Source organism: Artemia franciscana, chromosome 16 (assembly GCF_032884065.1).
Source record: "Artemia franciscana chromosome 16, ASM3288406v1, whole genome shotgun sequence".
Classification (NCBI taxonomy): domain Eukaryota; kingdom Metazoa; phylum Arthropoda; class Branchiopoda; order Anostraca; family Artemiidae; genus Artemia; species Artemia franciscana.
Genome location: NC_088878.1, coordinates 8,431,646 through 8,449,928, shown reverse-complemented (window position 1 = coordinate 8,449,928; position 18,283 = coordinate 8,431,646). Strand labels below are relative to the sequence as shown.

At 33.8% G+C, this 18,283-nt stretch overlaps 1 protein-coding gene across 3 annotated transcripts in view; it reads right to left on the bottom strand.

Moving 5' to 3' along the window:
• Positions 1–6,216: 6,216 nt before the first annotated feature.
• Positions 6,217–18,283, bottom strand: part of LOC136037011 (rho guanine nucleotide exchange factor 7-like) — a 74,886-nt gene continuing 62,819 nt past the window's right edge. For 2 of the 3 annotated variants that reach the window (XR_010619850.1, XM_065719425.1), the window contains exons 10-12: positions 17,013–17,084; positions 13,451–13,544; positions 6,217–7,851 (exon numbers count right to left, since the gene is read on the bottom strand). Coding sequence is in view for 2 of the 3 variants with exons in the window: in XM_065719425.1 (XP_065575497.1) it covers positions 7,692–7,851; positions 13,451–13,544; positions 17,013–17,084 (326 nt within the window). In the remaining variant the exon portion in view is untranslated. Of the gene's footprint in view, positions 7,852–13,450; positions 13,545–14,654; positions 14,676–17,012; positions 17,085–18,283 lie in introns of those variants that run through there. The other variant, XM_065719426.1, reaches the window with a different exon arrangement.

Genomic DNA, 18,283 nt, shown 5'->3' with positions numbered 1-18,283 from the left:
TAGTGATTCGAGTCTGCCATCTATACTATTACTAAATAACATTGAAGGAATGGAAGCACGTAGATTTTTTCGGTCACCAATTTCAGCAGCTCAGTTGGCAAACAACATCAGTACAAATGCAATGCCATTACATGGACATCTCTAGTCAGCTATAGGTTATAAATAGTAGTATGATTGAACCCAACTTATTATTTAGTTTTTCATTACTATCGAATTCTAGAATTTTAATATTTTTTTTATCAAAAAAATTTTGTTAAATTTTAAAACTTTCACTATTAAATTATGTAACTTTTTTATTATTAAATATTTATTTATTATTATTATTATTTAGTTTTTTTAATTTTACAGCTGGAAAAATGGAAACGATTGAGGATTTTTTATAATCACGATGAAATTCTGCCCAGGTTTTGAAAATCAGAACCGAAAACTAGAAAATTTGTCGTGCTTTTGAAAGAGATTACCCAAATAATTTACCAAAATCATGGATAATTTCTTTAGTTCAGTACAGAATGGTTACTTTCATTAGCCATCTGATGATGGATTAAAGAGAATATCTGAAAATCCTAGAAGTACAAGAGTCATTAAATAGCTGGCGTAGAGCTATTCATCTACAGATACAAATAATGCATTTATACTACGTTACAAATTCATATACTAAATAATAGTATACGTTCTAAAATACTGCAAAATAGAGAAAATGATTAAATAAACCTTCGAAAACCACTGGCCGAAAAATGGAAAAAATAAGATATTGATTGTATGCAAATCCATACCGTCTAAGGTTCAGAAATTAATATATTTATAATTTGACAACAAAATCGAAAACTTCGTATGTCTTATCTTAAATAGAATTAACTGACTTGTGTGTGTTTGATATTTAATAGAACTGATATACAATAAAAGAATAGTATCTTTCGTCCCTTAAAATATATCATGCTAAAAATACTTACATAGTATTAAAGACCTTGCGCCATTTTAATGCTAAAGCTTAGAATTATCACTCTATTTTCCTCTCCTAAGAGTGCATGTTATCTTATTTTTCTAAATAATAATCTAATGAGTATAAGAAGGCAAAATGGGTATCGTGGGAAAGCTTGATATTTTCCTTGTTTCTTTAATGGTTAATCGGACTAATATATTGCAAATATATTGCATTAAAAACACTACAAAATTATATTACGGACCTACTATCATTTGGAAAGCTAAAGCTTAGAATTATTACTCAGCTTACTTTTCTCAAGAGTACATGTTAACTAATTGTCCCAAATAATAGTCAAATGTGTGCAGAAATGCATATAGGAAGGAAAAATGACGACCGTGGGAAACTTCAATCTTTTTTTAGTCTTTTTGACGGTTAATGGCACTTCTAATAGTGTTAGTCATAAGTTGAAAATAAATTAAGTTAAAACGCTTTACAAACTACTATTACAGACCTTGCACCATTTAAACGCTAAAACTTAAAATTCGCGAGACATGCTGTAGACAAAGTTTTAAGAGAAGAACAATGCGGTTTTAGAAAAGGTAGAGGATGTGTCGACCATGTTTTCACTCTTAGGTTAATAATTGAGAAGTCCCTTCGTTGTCAAACACCTTTGGTCCTCAGTTTTATCGATTATGAGCAAGCTTTCAATTCTGTTGATAGAACAGCGTTAACAAAGGCTTATCGTTATACGGTATACCTGAAAAATACATTAAAGTGATTTGCGCTATGTACGAGAATAATACTGCTGCGGTTAAGGTAGGAAATGAGGTTAGCAACTGGTTTTGTATTAAATCAGGAGTTAAGCAGGGTTGTGTTCTATCTCCCTTTATATGGATCGTTTTGATGGACTTCGTCTTAAGGAGCACAAGAAAGGTAATTGGAGACCATGGAATCAAATGGAGAGGAAGAACGCTCCTGGACTTAGATTACGCTGATGATTTAAGCATATTAGATGAAAGTGTGAGCAAAATGAATGAATTTTTAGAGGTTTTACGAGTTCAGGGTGCTAAAATAGGCTTGAAAATTAATGTTAAAAAGACTAAGTCACTAAGGCTAGGAATAAGTGAAGATGAACAGGTGACATTAGGTAACGAAAAGATTGATCTGGTTGGGAGCTTCAGTTACCTTGGTAGTATTATTAGTAAAGATGGTGGGAGCAGTGAAGGTGTTAAAAGTAGAATAGCTAAGGCTCAGGATGTTTTTTCACAGTTAAAAAGTTTGGAAGAATAGAAAGATAAGTCTACAAACCAAGATTAGAATATTGGAAGCTACAGTGATGACAGTGGTCAAATATGGCTCTGAAGCATGGGCACTCCGAAAAGCAGAAGAAAATTTACTAGATGTTTTCCAGAGAAATTGCCTACGGATTGTTCTGGGTACCCGGCTGACTGACCGTATTTCAAACAGTAGGTTGTATGAAAAGTGTGGTTCAATCCCGCTTTCTGGGGCTATAATGAAAGAAAGGTTGAGATGGCTAGGCCACGTTCTACGGATGAAGGATGACAGATTACCGAAGATTGTCCTTTTTGGCCAACCGTCTGGGGCTACACGGAAAGCAGGTCGTCCTTGCTGGGTTGGGAGGATGTCATAAATAAAGATTTAAAGGAAATGGGAACTTCCTGGGAGGTTGTAAAGAGGGAGGCTTTAAATAGATTAGGTTGGAGGAGGAGCGTGCGTAGCTGTGTTGGCCTCAGGCGGCTTGGTGCTGCAGTGAGTTATTAGTAGTAGTAGTAGTAGTTTGCTATTCCCAAGAGTAAATGTTGACTGATTTTCTCAATAGAAATTCCCGGAGCCCTATGGTTTTCCGAAAAGCAATAGTAGACTTCAACATGAGTCTTATTATGTCACCTATTTTCCTTCCTCACTTGAAGAGTGAAGAGCCAGGTCCTCTAGTCATGGAAAGAGGAATGGAATGTTTATAAAAATGGTATAACCACCCAGAAATGGTATAATAAAAATATAGTATAAATTTATTGCCCATCATAAATGTAAGATACAACAATGATGGGGTAATAAAAAAAAATAAAAGGAAAAGAGACAACGAAATTCTGACAAATACAAACAAAACCAAAACAAAAAAGATCTGACAGAAAAAAAAAATCATAAATAAGGGCAGTCATACATAAGAACAAACGCACGATCAACGAAATAAAATGTCAGAAGGGCTTTCATCAAGAATCTGCCTCCAATATCTCTCATTTCTTTTATTCATATTTTACTATTAAACCACCTATCTGTGTCTTCCAGATCCTCGGCCATTTTTTTCATAGCCTCCACTTCACACCTCCTCAGTTTATATTTTAATACTTTCTCCACTTTCTTTACATTCCTTTTGTTTTCATATGATCTATCACTCAGACAATTCTTGTACAAACCCCTTCTCCTCTCTATCAAACATAAAGGTTTTTCGCTAATATCCCTAGTTACAGTCTTAACTTTCTTCCCTAAGACACCATAAGCAACTTCATAAATTGTTTTCCTAACACCTCCTTAGTTCATATTTTAATGCATTCTCCACTTTCTTTACAATCCTTTTGTTTTCATATGATCTATCACTCAGATAAATCTTGTACAAACCCCTTCTTCTCTCTATCAAACATAAAGCTTTTTCAATAATATCCCTAGCTACAGTCTTAACTTTCTTCCCTAAGACACCATCAGCAACTTCACAAATTGTTTTTCTAAAATTATTCAATCTATCTTCCACATTGTCAAATTTTCAACTCTCAAGTTTAGTATTCAACTACTCCAGGAAAGTTTCTCTCAAATTCTCATCCTTGAGTCTACCAACATCAGACCTTCCCAGGAGGTAGTTACCCTTCTAAAATTTCAGCTTTAATTAACCCTAGACACTACTAGATGGCGACCTTTACTTTTAACATCATTAACAGCACTACTATATACCCTAATATCTTGTGTTGATGCTAAAGGTAAAAAGAGGCAAAGGATGCGGCACTAGACCCTAAGGTCCGAACCAGTGGTGCTGATCTCATATACTATATGTAAACAATGGGCAAGTTACGAAACTTACAGCCCTTCTCCAAGCGCCGTGGGGTTCATGTCATCCCCAGAGGCTCAATCATTGGACCTTTCAACTATACTCAGCCAAATGGACATCTTTGATAAAGTAAAATTTCGATCAGATGTCTTTGGGGAAAAAGGAGCGTGGAAGGGTTGCTATTTGGCTTTCAATCCTTTTGATCATTAAAAACAGCACTAGAACTTTTAACATTCGTTTGATAGAGCCCTCCCCCGATCCTCTAGGAGTATTGAATCGATACATATCACTTTTAGAAAAACAACAACAACAAATAAATACGCATCCAAGGTCTTTCTTCTAGCAAAATATACAGATTTCCATATTTTTTTAGATATCAGCTTGAAACCTCTACGGTAGGGTGACCTGATATGCTGAATCTGATGTTGTTGGTTTTCATAAAGATAGCATTACTTTTCGGGGATGTTACCCGCGTTTATCAGAAACCCAGGAAAATTTTCTGAGGCTTGTAGTTTTTGATAGGTAACGTTAAACTAGAGACTTTTAACTATTTGAAATCACCATAAAAAGGCAATTCTTTTGATGTAATAATCGGTACCACAATTGCCTTTTTGTAGTTTCGGTTAATATTGCGCCAAGTCGCCCCTTACTTCTAGTTTGTTACCATGGATTGTTTGATCGTAACAATTGAAACTCTTCATGGAGCACATGACGACGAATCTGAAGAACTTATTGCTTCTGCGTTTCAAAAACCTAGCTATCAAAAGGTTACCATTCAGAAATTAATCTCAAAGATCCCCAACTCTATTTGAAGTAAAATTGCAGTAAGTTCGACCTTTAATTGTAATCAAAATTTCAATCAACTAGAATAAGTATTTTTTTTTTTTTATTCAGAATTTCTTGGGAAGAACCCGAAGAAAACATTAAATAGGCGAAGATGAAGCTACTACCGCCTCTGCGTTGACCTTAGATGGTTTGAAGCTACGACTGAATTTTATTAGTAGTAAACATAAGTTGAGAAGCAATACATCAGTCATAGTCGAACCGGAATTATCTTCTTTTCTAGTTAAGATAGAGTCGCCAGTATCTCAATTTTTCCGTGGAAACCCCCTAAAAATTTCTAAGGATAAAATTCAGATCCTAATGGACTTTTCTATACCCTTAATTTCAATTAGAGATGACTGTAGACACACATAGAATTTACCTTAAGAGATTCAAGCTATTATTTCACAGAGTTATCTAGTCCTATTAAATTCGATAAATATTTTCGGCTATTTTTAATTGATTAAAAATTTCATAGTCGTATCTCAAGTAAAAAAATAAATAGACGCAGGAAATAAAGCATAAACATTTTTTTCGAATTTTTTCTATTATAAACCATTGGTAAAACGAAACAAATTTTAACACCAATCCTAGGTTAATACAGATGTTTATAGAGTAGCACTATACGTTATTACGGTAACTTAGTGGCAAACATAACTAATTTGGTCACTATATTTTCAATTAATGGATTTGAAAAAAAAATTAAAGCTTATAAGGCAACTTTCCTAAACAGCAGCAACAGCCATGGAGGACGATTGTTTATTTATTAAAAAGCTCATTAAAGATGTAATCAAATTAGGAAAGAGCGATTTCGAAGGGGGGGGAGGTTAAAACCTGACAGCCCCCCTTGATACGGCCTTGGCAAAACCCATATTTTTGGATTTATTCTTGATTCTCAAGTACAAAGTTTATATACATGATTAGATTAGTTACCATTTGTCAGCTGGACTCCACTTTGCCAACTTGAAATATTCAAACAGTTTAAAGGTTGAGCATATTCTTCAAGTTCCAAAACCAATAGGCGCAAGTCTGTTTGGCTTAAAAGGGAAAGCGTACATAGGAAAACACTTCAGACGTTTCAAAAAGTGGTCATTTGAAGGTAAAGGCTAATAGATTTTGGATTCCATATAAATTTAACTAGAAAACTCAAGAGAAACTCTAGGTTAAAGATCATCAGCTAAACTAGAGTTTTTCCTAGAGGAGATTTCCAAAATCTCCTGTCGTCACTGCTACTACTAGTAGTACTAACAACTCGCTGCAGCACCAAGCCACTTGAGGCCAACAAAGTAATGCACGCTTCTCCTCCATTCCAATCTATTCCAAGACTCCCACTTTACAGCTTTAAATTGTGGAGGTGGAAATACAGAAAAACACTTTCAGGACTTAACCTCTCTTTAACAAAAATAAAATAAAACACATTTCATTATTTATTCAAGAATAATCCTTTATCGAAATAAAATATAGCTATAAAAAGATTTTGCGCGTTGAAATCAGTTAAAAAACAACAGCACTCACAATCAATTACTAACGGAAGTCAAAGTTAAATTCTAGGACAACGACAGCCTCACAAAGGTAAAGTATCAGATAGTAAGTTAGTAAAAGTGGAACTAAGTGTTGATCAGCTAGTGACGATCAAAGTTATTACTGCTAGCTCAATCACAGGTTTTTCTTTTGCATAGTGATCTACAATGGCGTAAATTCAAAAAAATCACAAGGAGACAAACTCACTTAACAATAAACAGCCTAAAGTAAGGCGAAGCAGTAGAATCCAATAAAAGGTAAAATCAAGAACTATAACTTAAGAATAAGAATAACAAGATAAGAATTAAAACAATAACTAAGAAATTCAAAGAATTAGAAGTAGAATAACAACAAAAGGAAAAATCTTAGATGAAACAGGACACGGAGAGAGAGCCTCCCCCCTCTCGCCAACAACCCAATAAAAATATACACCCCTGATAATGTAGACAATGTATTTATAATCAACTTTCATAGTTATCAACTAAAATAATCAAAGCTGATGGATTTCCAACTGAACTTTAACTCAGTTTTTTCATTTCCCAAGGCTACCGGCTACCTTAGAAGTATGTTTAATAGCAACCTTCTTTCGGCTTCTATTCACATTTAGAGGGTCCTTATTATATCTTTGATAGTCCTATCTCACTAGTTCCCAATTTTATCACAAGTTCTATTATAGACCATAATAGACTATTCCGCAGCTTCTAACATAATGCATATATCCATATTAAAAAGATTGTGACAAATTAAATGGCTTTACAAGCAGGCACTGCCAAATTTTTTTCTAGAGTCCCTATCTGATAAATTTCTTTGGCTTTCTAAGGGAAAGGTAAAGGTACTTTCTAAAGGAAAGGTAACAAAAATATGTCAAACATAAGGTGAAAACCATACTCACTCTACCCATTCATCTAATTTTTTCGAATTTGAACAATTATGGTACGATAAAATTCACCTAAAACAGTTTGCTTTAAGCTGCTGTTTATTTTAAGTCGCAATTTCTAGGAAAGCCATTTCCTATTTGCATATGTGATTGTAGAGAAGAAAGGGATAATTTTGCAAGCAAAATAAAATATTGTAGCACACCTAAACCAAAGAGAAAAGATTATCTGCATTATTTCCTATTTCGCAAGAAAAGGGATTGCAGGAATCATGTTACACCAAGCTACAATCAAATTGTCTCAAATCCTTAAATTCCGTTTAAATAATTGCATCACATTCACCTTCTTCTCAAACATCATTGTCGTTTTCAATTACAAATTTGAGTTATCTGCGTGCATTTACCTTTATACGGCTGAACAATTCAAAAAAAAACATTCTTAGAACACTGTTATAACGGTACACAAATATTATCATAAACAATAAAAAAGAAGGCTAAAGTTTTACATTGTTATTTTGGAGGTAGCACGTAAGAAGGGATTTCATTTCACTTTGGTCGGAAACTAATTTTTCAACAGTTCTGGTAAGCGTGGAAAGCTCGGCCTTCATATCTCTCACTTGATCCTTTATCATGTAGACTGTATCCACTAGCGTCCTATAATTAAATTGATTATAACAATATTAGTTAATGGAAAAGGGCTGAGTAAGATAATCATCAAGGGCTGGACAGACAGCGTTTTCTTCCAACATTTTGGAAGCATGCGAACTATAGGAAGGCTTTTTCAATGAAAAAGCCTTTAACGAAGATTATTTGGTTGCCTCTAGGACTGGGTAGACGTAACGTCTTTTAAGCTAGGGACGGCCGTATATATTCAATAGGTTATAGACCTCTTCAACTCCATTTTATAAACTAAGATTTCTTTCTTGGTTAACACTCCTTTTGAACATTTTGTAAGCTGACTTTTAAGCTTAAATTTTCTCACTGTGTTGGATTATTTTAAAAAATGATTCCTAGCGGTAAATACGGTAAATAGCGGTAAATTACAGTGGCTAAAATTCATCCTCGGTTTGTTTGTTATTAACAAAAAATTGTTTTCTTCGCTTTGGTTGAACAGTGCTATGGATAAGTACTAGTTCACTTAATATACTCCTTCATGGCTAAGCAAATTGTCTTCGAAAATTATTCATCTTTCAGTAATTAAAGAAGAAATTTAAGAATGCAGCGCCTTTTTTTGTGAAAAAGCCACCATATCATTCGCACGTGTACACTTCTTGAAACACTAGAAGAGAACACCACATCTGTCAAGCCCTTAAGCAATCATCCAGAATATTAAATAAGATTGGATTCATATTTAAATCCCTACAGCACCTGACTTCACAAACCTTATATTGAAAATATTCAAACTAATTGACATAATATTTCATCCCTCCATAAATCAACGTAATACGCTCGAAATGAGCGTTAATGTAGAAAAATATCTTAGTTCAAAAGCTAGAATAACATTCACCTGTATTGAATAAAGACAACCGTCTTTAACTTGGAAAGCACTACATCTACCCAGCCCTTAAAATAGCACTAGACCCATTCGCAGTCATACCCAATACTTCAGACTACAATATCTATAGACCAGCTTTTACCGTTCTCCCTAACAAAACGACTTAGAAACTAATAATTTTATTTATCTATTATTATTTTTAATTCAATTATTATTATTTATTTTATAGGTTATTCATTTTCATCTAGTTAGAATAGAATTAATTAAATATTTGATCTAACAGGTAAGCAGTTGCGTGAAAATTAGCGCGACCGTAAGCCCATATAGATTTTTCTCCAGCCTAAAAGTGATTTCTTTTTTTTATTTACTTCTGAATGTTTAAACTAAAAATTTGAACTTGAACTTTGAAATTTCTAGCTTGAACTACTAATACACTAACTAGAGAGAATGTCATCAGAGCCAAATTTCAAGAAATAATTTCACTTCAACAGTGGATATATATCTTTATTCATTTATGCAGTGTTATGTTTGCCATTTTAATCAGTGATTTTAGTATTTGGCACTTCTTTACACCAAAATGTGATGGCCATATGTCGTTGTTGCTGATTTTGAATATTTTTCTTGATTTTTATTTTAACTGTTTGTTTTCATTTTGACATTCTCATGTTAGCTTAAAGGTACTATTATGAATAAACATATTTTCTTATTATATTATTACTAAAATCAGGAATTAGCTAGCATTCAGACATAGGTGTGTTTATTAGACTAAGGGCATCAAGGCGCGAACAATACACTGAGCCCATCTACAGTTACTTGTATTTGCTTAAAGTAACATATTACACTGGAAGTCAATACCTGTGGCCCTCTGATTATTTGACTGAGCCCTACAGAAATGTCCTTACGAGGAGAAAGTCATTTCTTCTGAGTTTAATCATGTATAAGCTAAATTTTAATTGATATGGGCTTTGCTAAGTCTGAGTCAACCAGACAACTTTGACAGGTATGTTCCTTGAAACTAATGGTGGGAAATTACAGAATTCACTGATTTGAATATTTAAATTATCCATAAAATGGTAAAAACGGCCATTTGGTCTTATCATCCTTAGTGGCATTGCAATTACGGCCTTACCCCTCCTATTGTTGGACAAATATACTATTCTTCGCTAAAAAACTGTCTTGGTTTTGAAATTTATGTTTCACGGTTCATTTTAAAGATAATGTTATAACTTATAACGGTACACAGTTAAGAGGGCATACTTATAACTTATAAGTGTACCCTTTTAACTCTTATTTATATTTTTATATCATTCAGTGAGTACCCATTTTGACATTTATTTGAAGTTTTACAATCATTCCGCATAAATGTCAATATTGTTAGTATTTTTCTTATATGATGTAATGCAGTGCATATTTGTCACTGAAAAGGTTTAGTTTGCCATAGCATGTCAAAGCGGCTTGTAGTGACTAAGAGACAGTTCTAAATTAAAGGGGAAGAATTTTGTAGGCTTTATTATTTGCTTGACACTTTGGTAAGACTTTATTTTACTAACAATTACTTAATTTGAGTAGGTCTTCATTAGGTCAAAATGGCAACAGTATTAGTATGTCTCTAAGAAAATATACTGGAAATTAAGGTATACTTTAGTACGATATGAAACAAAGATCTTAAACATATAATAATTGTGATAGAGAATAATGAAAGCAGATGCGTGTTGCAAAGTGTTACTATGTTCCAGGACTTTTTTTTAGTCATAATTCGCAAGCATGAAGAAGTCATTCTGGAACAAACATGAAACTAGTATAAAAACCAGATAAACGTCTAAGAAGCAACTGGCCTTCACTGGCGAAGAAACACGATCTTTCGAGGCATTCAACCATCGCTGCATGAGGAGCATTCTACGAGTCAGCCGGTGGTTTTGTATCTCAAAAGCTGAGATTCGAAGACACTGTGTCCAAAAAAACACTCTAGTCAATCATTAAACAACGGCGACTGAAATCCCTGACACATACCCCGACTGCCACCTGGAACCATATCCCAGAAAGTCCTCACCCACCCATCACGCAATCTCAAAAAGAACACCAGGCGGCCAGAGAAAGAACCTCTGCCAGACATTCAAGAACGACCTGGATTCTTAGCGTGGCTCAGCCAACACGCACGTCGTTAAGATAAGGGGTTGGCTTGAAAATTGCAGAAGAGGCTATTGCAAATAGATCCGGTTCGACTACATCAGTCACTTGATCATCCATTGGTACCGGACAAGATGGACTTTTCTTGTGCCCCACAAATATTACGTGTCGTAACAAGTGAAGATATTAAATTCAAGCATTTCAAGCCAGCCTAGAGTTCTGATTCTCAGAGAGAGAACTAAACCTTTATACCAGATACTAACTAATGTTTTAAATTTAATTATGGTAATGACGTATAACTATTGAAATTCCTTATTGTCACATCTAAAAGTTTCATCCTTCAAGTAAAAGCAATCTCTTTTGTCCAGTTTTGTTTGTAAGAAAACCATACACATAATCGGCAAAATACAGGTAATATATCAAATTAAAGAGGTCAATTTGCTTCAACTTGCCCAAAGACCAGACCATAGGTAGGCGTGCCTTGTTAGCCAATTTAACCGTCCCCTTTTAAAATTCTTGGTCAACCTGGCTGAGACTCTAGACGGGCGTGCCTTTCTAAAAGCTAACAAGTAAGTATTAGTCCAAAAAGAGAGTCATGCTTACTCCCGCCGTTTACCCGTGCCATTTAACCAAACACTTGGAAAACTAAAGGTTCTAGAACTATCTACCTTAGTTCTTCTGTCCTAGCAATGAGTTAGAATATCATTGTTAGTAAAATCTGACTGCGAATGGCTTCAATTCAGTTACGACAGCCTAGACTTTTTGAGGTAAATCTACCACCTTCGAGATTCAACTGCATGATGTGCATCCTAGACAGTCTAGAAAGCCTAGGCGCTATACCATGACAGCAATGGTAAGGAGAAAAGCAGTAAAAAGATTGATTAAGCCAGGACGCGACTAAGACACATTCTTCAAGTCCCTCTGCTTCATCACCCCAGAAAATCTATGCAGTAATTCCTTTGTTCAGTTCAGTGAATTTGTTGAACAACTAACAGGTCTACATAATGGTAGGTTAGAAACAAAAAATTAGCAGTTTTGCCTAACAAGAGTTTCATCCGATCGTTTTGTTGAGTTTTGGTATGTTTTATTTCTTATTTCATGTCCCACAATTCCGTCTGTATTCATAAAGTCATTCCAAAACCTAGATAAAGAAGGAAGATGGAGCGGTAAACTAGCGTATTACAAACGAAAAAAAACCTACGACAACCCTGGGCTACCAAAAGAGGCCCTAACGACAAACCCAGACGGCCAACAGACAACATTCTTACTGACAAATTGCCAAACTAATCTTGGTTTCTTGTTCGGGACCAAGGCCCAACTTCTCAAAAAGGGACAGATTGTGAGTGAGACAGACGACTATGGCTTGACATTCTAGCTCTGTCAGACACGTGCACAGTAAAACTCTTAAGGGGTTCATAGTCCTGCATAGTGGCATCAACGAAAAGAAAGAAGCAAGTGTCAGCATAATACCATGGAAGTCAGTGTCCAGAGTCCTGACGAAATCGATTCCAATAAATAGGAGGATCATTTTGACACGGTTAGCAGTTCACCAAGCAAAGCTAACGGTGGTTGCATGCTACTTACCGACTAAAGATAGAGAAACCAAGAAAGACTGTTACCAAATATACCTTCAAGCTATTACCAAAAATATTCCTAGGCATTATCGCGTCTGTTTTGCTGGTGACCTTGAAGCGAAAGTGGGGAGTGACAAGTCCTAGTGTTCGGATGTCTTTCAGATTCAAGAACTTGGTAAAAATCTATGAGAATTATTTACTGTTATAGACTTTGGATTTTATTCATTTTGTTTATTTTACTCATTTGATTTGACAGGTAATTGGGTTCATTGCTGTATGTTTTCATACAGTACTTTTGTTTGTACTTAAGTTGTACTGATGTTTTTCTTTATATACAATGTAGGCTAGCAGACAGAAAGCAATAAGTTCAACATTTTGTGTTGTGAGAGTTTGTTTGTATCGTTCAATAAAGTATCATTCAAGATGACACAAAAATTGACCACACAGATGAAATCCTCATCAACAGGAAGTTAAGAGTTATGTCTGCAAATTTTACGCTTTGCCACACCTACCAGCGGGACCCGTCCACTCGATAGTCCAGCCCCAGTAGGAAGACGTCAGGAAAGAATTACCTTTGAGGGATAGCTAGTGGCGCTTTCTAGATGTCATAAGTGCATCTATCAGCACAGGAGGAATTCACGTCTTTCCTTTTATCAGGTTTTACTCCTTTATTTCTATTTAATGTATGCAGATAAAAATAAATACTATTATCATTATAATTCATTTGAATGAGTCGGCTTTCGGCTCGCAATTCATTTTGATATCATTCTATATGTTTGGAAGATCTTGCAGCTGGAAGTTTTTTTTTCTAATCAAGTTCTTTTAGTATTTTCGTTACTACACAAAGTTGCATCGCATTCAAGAGTAGTATTTAGATAAAACTGAAACAGGAATTCAGACGAAGAAAATAAACACAGAATATCAACACAATATTTTTTTATTTTTCTCTGTTTCTGGCTACAAAGATAAGAGTCAATAAAGTAGTGCTGACTAAGAAAAGGGAGAGAGGGAGGGAGAAAAAAAGAGAGAGAGAGAGAGAGAGAGATCCAAAACTCACTTTTCCTTAACCACGACCGTTTCGCCATCTACTTCTTCGACTAGAATTTTTTCATCTTCGGGGTTCAGCAAAGGTGGGGCAACAATCCCTGGAACTACAATTTTTTCGTGATATAATAGAGCTATATTGACTAGTCAATAGTAACAGAAACTTGGCTTAATTGCCACAAGCATTCAGCATCTGCAACATCGATCATTTTAAACAGTCCAAAGATACGAAGATCAATCATTTTAACCGAAAATACGAAAACCCAAGGATGTCACTCTCCAATATAATTTTTCCCCTATTTAATAGAGCAAAACACATATTAAATGATCTAATATATTTTGTTGAAGAGGTTAAAAGGAAATGCCTAATCCAAAATCAAGTAGAATACAACATTTTTGTATATATAAAAATATATTCAAAAATGGAACTACGGTTGATAAAAAAATATACGGTTGATTAATATGTCCTTTTCAATCAAGACGACCAAAATATGCTTGAAGAATTTACTTTTAAACACAAATACTAAAGAGGTAATAAAGTAGACTGACGTTTAGGTAATTTTTTTTCAACAGTGGAGGCTATTTAATTGGCTTCTGAATGTCATCCATTTTTTGAATTTTTTGCCGCTCAAGACTCAACTTTTGGAAGAAGTAAAATTAACGTTTACTAACTTAACCAGAATAGAGAATTTTTAAGTAAAATACATACATATATATATATATATATATATATATATATATATATATATATATATATATATATATATATATATATATATATATATATATATATATATATATATATATATATATATATATATACAAAAGTAAAGCAAGTACTAAATAAGAAAAAAATTACGGTATTTTTTGAAGATTTATTATAAAGGCTCTGAATTAGTTTCAACGATAATAGAAATAATAAGAGGTCCTAATGGAGCAAATTTATTTCTTTTCGGTTGAGTCATCTATAATTTTAATTTAACAAATTACTATAATCACCCAAAACAGTTCAAGCTCTACCATTTATTCTTCCTTATACACACGCACACACGCGCGACCGCACGCGCACACATATGTATATATGTATATTACGATTATATATACATATATATATATATATATATATATATATATATATATATATATATATATATATATATATATATATATATATATATATATACAGGTAAATAAATAAGAACGCATCCCTGGCTCACCTGGTTGTTAACATCAGTTAGCTAAAAAAAAAAAAAAAAATCAATGAATCAGGTACTTGATGAAAAACGATTTAAATTCTAACACTAGTTTTCAAATTAGACAGCTAGTAAGAAATAGATCCTTTGACGCAATATACATTACTTTTATTGTTATTCCCATTAGAGTTATGTTAATAACTTCTGCTATGATTCATAAATAAATTTGCTTTCTATGAACATTGATAAGCCTCATTCTTCTGGTTAAAAAAAAAGAGCAAAAAGAGACACATTACTGCTTCTCATGCAAAAAAATGATTTTCCTGGTGGAGTACAAGATGGAGGTGAGTTTCCGGCTATGTTGATTCCAATGGTACACCTTTTTTTCGATGAAACACACTTTTGTGAGGTTTCAGGCTATAGTCTTCAAATAGTGTCAAATGTCAGACAAATTTTTCTACGGATTGTTGATTATTTATTTTGAATAAACCAGACTTGTTATAATCATTTTAAGTTTTAATGTCACTCTTTTATTTCTTTATATATCTAGTAATATAGTAAAGAACAAACCAATTGGAGTCAGGTAGCGGGATCATTCAAATAATACATCGTACCCCAGACAAGCAATTTTAAAAAGATATATGTTTTATATCCTCTCTTGTCAAAAAAAAAAGAAAAAAAAAAAAAAAAAAAGTACACGCTAGTAAAAAATCTGACGGAAAGCTGCATTTAGGGTGTAAAATATTATCCACACAAAATTATGTATTGTTTACTTGGTAACCAGAACTTTTAGATCAGAATAGCTAACCAAACTTAGTATCTAATCAACCTGATAATTTGTCTTTTTTTTTCAGCCTAATCGGATGACTAGAAAAATTTATGAAAATAATAAACGTCTGCGTGATACAACTCACAACCATTGTAAACCTCCAAATGTTAAAGACAATTCCACGTATTTTCTAGTTAACACCAAATAATTAGCAATCAATAACCCTTGTCTAATGGGAGCATTTGACTAACGGCAAAATTGATTCAATGGCAAATAAATTGTGTTAATGGGTAAATAAAAGTGCTATTTTCTCTCATTTTTACCCAACAACTACAACTATAGATTCTCTCAGAAGTAGTTTGATAGTACGATGGGATGTGACGCATGCAAGAGCAAAACAGCAGTATTGCTCATAGGCCACACACCCAATTTTCTTGGAAATAGTCCAGTAACAAAACTTTATAAGATGTTAGGGGTTTATTTAGGTATGAACTGTGTGAGGCGCCTCCGATTCCCGATTATTCATGTTGACAGGTTCGTGAAGAATATTTTTAATGTGACTGTTCTTGTTTTGTGGCTCATTTTATTTGTTGAATATGCGCAATCAGAATGACAAATACTATCTCAAGAGTCGCTCTTTGACGACTAAAGAGCCGCAGGCTGCCGGCCGCTGGACTAGGCCTATTGTAGCAAAGTGGTTGTTAATGTATTAATGTGTATGTGTTTCTGGGTGTGTGTGTGTGTGTGTATGTTAAATGTGTGTGTATGTGAGTGAGCGTGTGTGTGTGTTGAAAACAACAAACATGTCTATGGCCAGTAGGGAGAGCAGGGAGAAAAAGAGAACGATTACAAGAATATTTTCCCAGTATTCAACAAGGCGTCCTCAGCAGGGAGAAAGAAAGAATAGCTACAAACAAACCTTAAAGAAAGGAGAAGAAATCTTAAGTCACAGGAAAGCAAAAAATAAAAGAGTGGCAGCTATAAATAATCCGCTTAATAATTTTCTTTTTATTCTTCTTTGATTTTATATTCTCCTCCATTTTTTTAATATAGTATTTTTAAATTCGTTTTTCTCCATGCTGAGTACGGCTTAATGGTTATGGTTGAAGTGTAATTATTTTCCACTTTCTTCCTACTGGCAAAATCCCGTTTATTATTTTCGAGATTTTCTTCTTAGCTTGGTCATGGTAGGCCAGTTCGGCTTTAAATCTTTTGATTTCATGATAAATACTGACTATCCATAAATTGCTAAATAGGACTGTTATATGTGACTTAGCGTCGGGAATCATAAAACGTAAGACACAGAGGGGTTTCCTGATTATGAAATATTTACACAACGCTGCAACTTCTTCACTACAACCACATTAGTGGAACTTAAAAAGAAAAAAAAAAGACTTGGTTTTAACACTACTTCTAGTATGTATGTTGCACATAAGTAATATGATTTTTGTAATCAGGGGGGGGGGGATTATTGGTAAAGGTTAAAACAAAGAAATCAAAAGATCAAATTGCAGAGGTTGGAGACAGAACAAAACAACTAATGCATGCACAAGACAGTTGATATAGGCGAAAGAACCCAAGTAACATAATAATTATAAATTAATGTAGCTTACCAAGACCATTTTTGGAACTAATAAAGTAGCTATCTATCACATCAGACAGTAATTGGTTGTCTTCTTCTGAATCTAAAATTACGAAAATATATCAGCTGAGTCGCAAAAGAAAATTACTAAAATGAATAATAGAAATTGGACCTAATGACAAATCTAATGGCAGATTTGAATACGTATCCCAGTGTCACTAAACGGAAGTCGTACCCAAGGAGAAATGCTTGCGCTCTTCAAAATTACTATTGCATTAAGACCTTATTGTTTTGTCACCTAGAGGCTAAAAGTATGTCCAAAAAAGATCCCAGTCCTAAATAGAACTGGGCATCCTCTAAATGAAGGTAGACAGACCGGATGTGAGTCGTGGAAACCTTTCAAAGTTTTTGTAGCTCAATCGAGCTCCACTAACCCAGGTAATGGTTGGAGATCAGGGTAGTCATAGACAGCTAATATTATTATTATTATTTCTATTATTAATATTATTCCTAGCAATATACTGAAACCAACAAGCATTCTGTCAAGCGAAAGTAGCCGCAAATAATTCATCAGCCCACGCAATTCTTGGATACAGGAACTTAACTATCAAGATATTAATAAAATTCAAAAAATAACAAAAACGCATCAGCTATGCATAGATAACATTCATCATTTGTCTGACACCTTATATTGCGTTTTAAGTTTATAATTTGACCGGAATTGGCATTTTAAGTGCCTCGTAACAGCATTTGACGTTCATCTTACTTTAAATGGTAAACTTTTTTAATGTCACAATCCTTCTAAAGATGGCGTTTCAGTTTTCAAAGATGATGTGAATTATCAATATTTTTATCAATATTTTTTATGTATTTTATCAATTTTTAATTTATATATTTATCAGTATATATTTTATCAATATTTTTACGTCCAAACACGGTATATTAAAAGTTCATACTGTGGGCAATATTAAACTAAAGCCTGCAATCGCCGTGTTGAACTTTGCACTAGATTTGATATAAGTATTCGAAATTAAGTCTTACATAAAATGTAATAAACTGAATTAAAATTGAATTATAGTTCCAAAATTTGATTTCAACCACAAAAAGCCACATAAATTCTTTTTGTGACATAATTCTTAATAAAGGAGAAAGAGTAGAGAAACTTTTGATACCCGACGAACCAAATTCATTTTTAAATACAGTCCCATACCCTTTCACCAGACTATAATAATAAAGGTAATTTATTTTTACCCTTGATATAAAACTGTAAATAATAGCAGAGTAGCAACGAAAAGGAAAGTT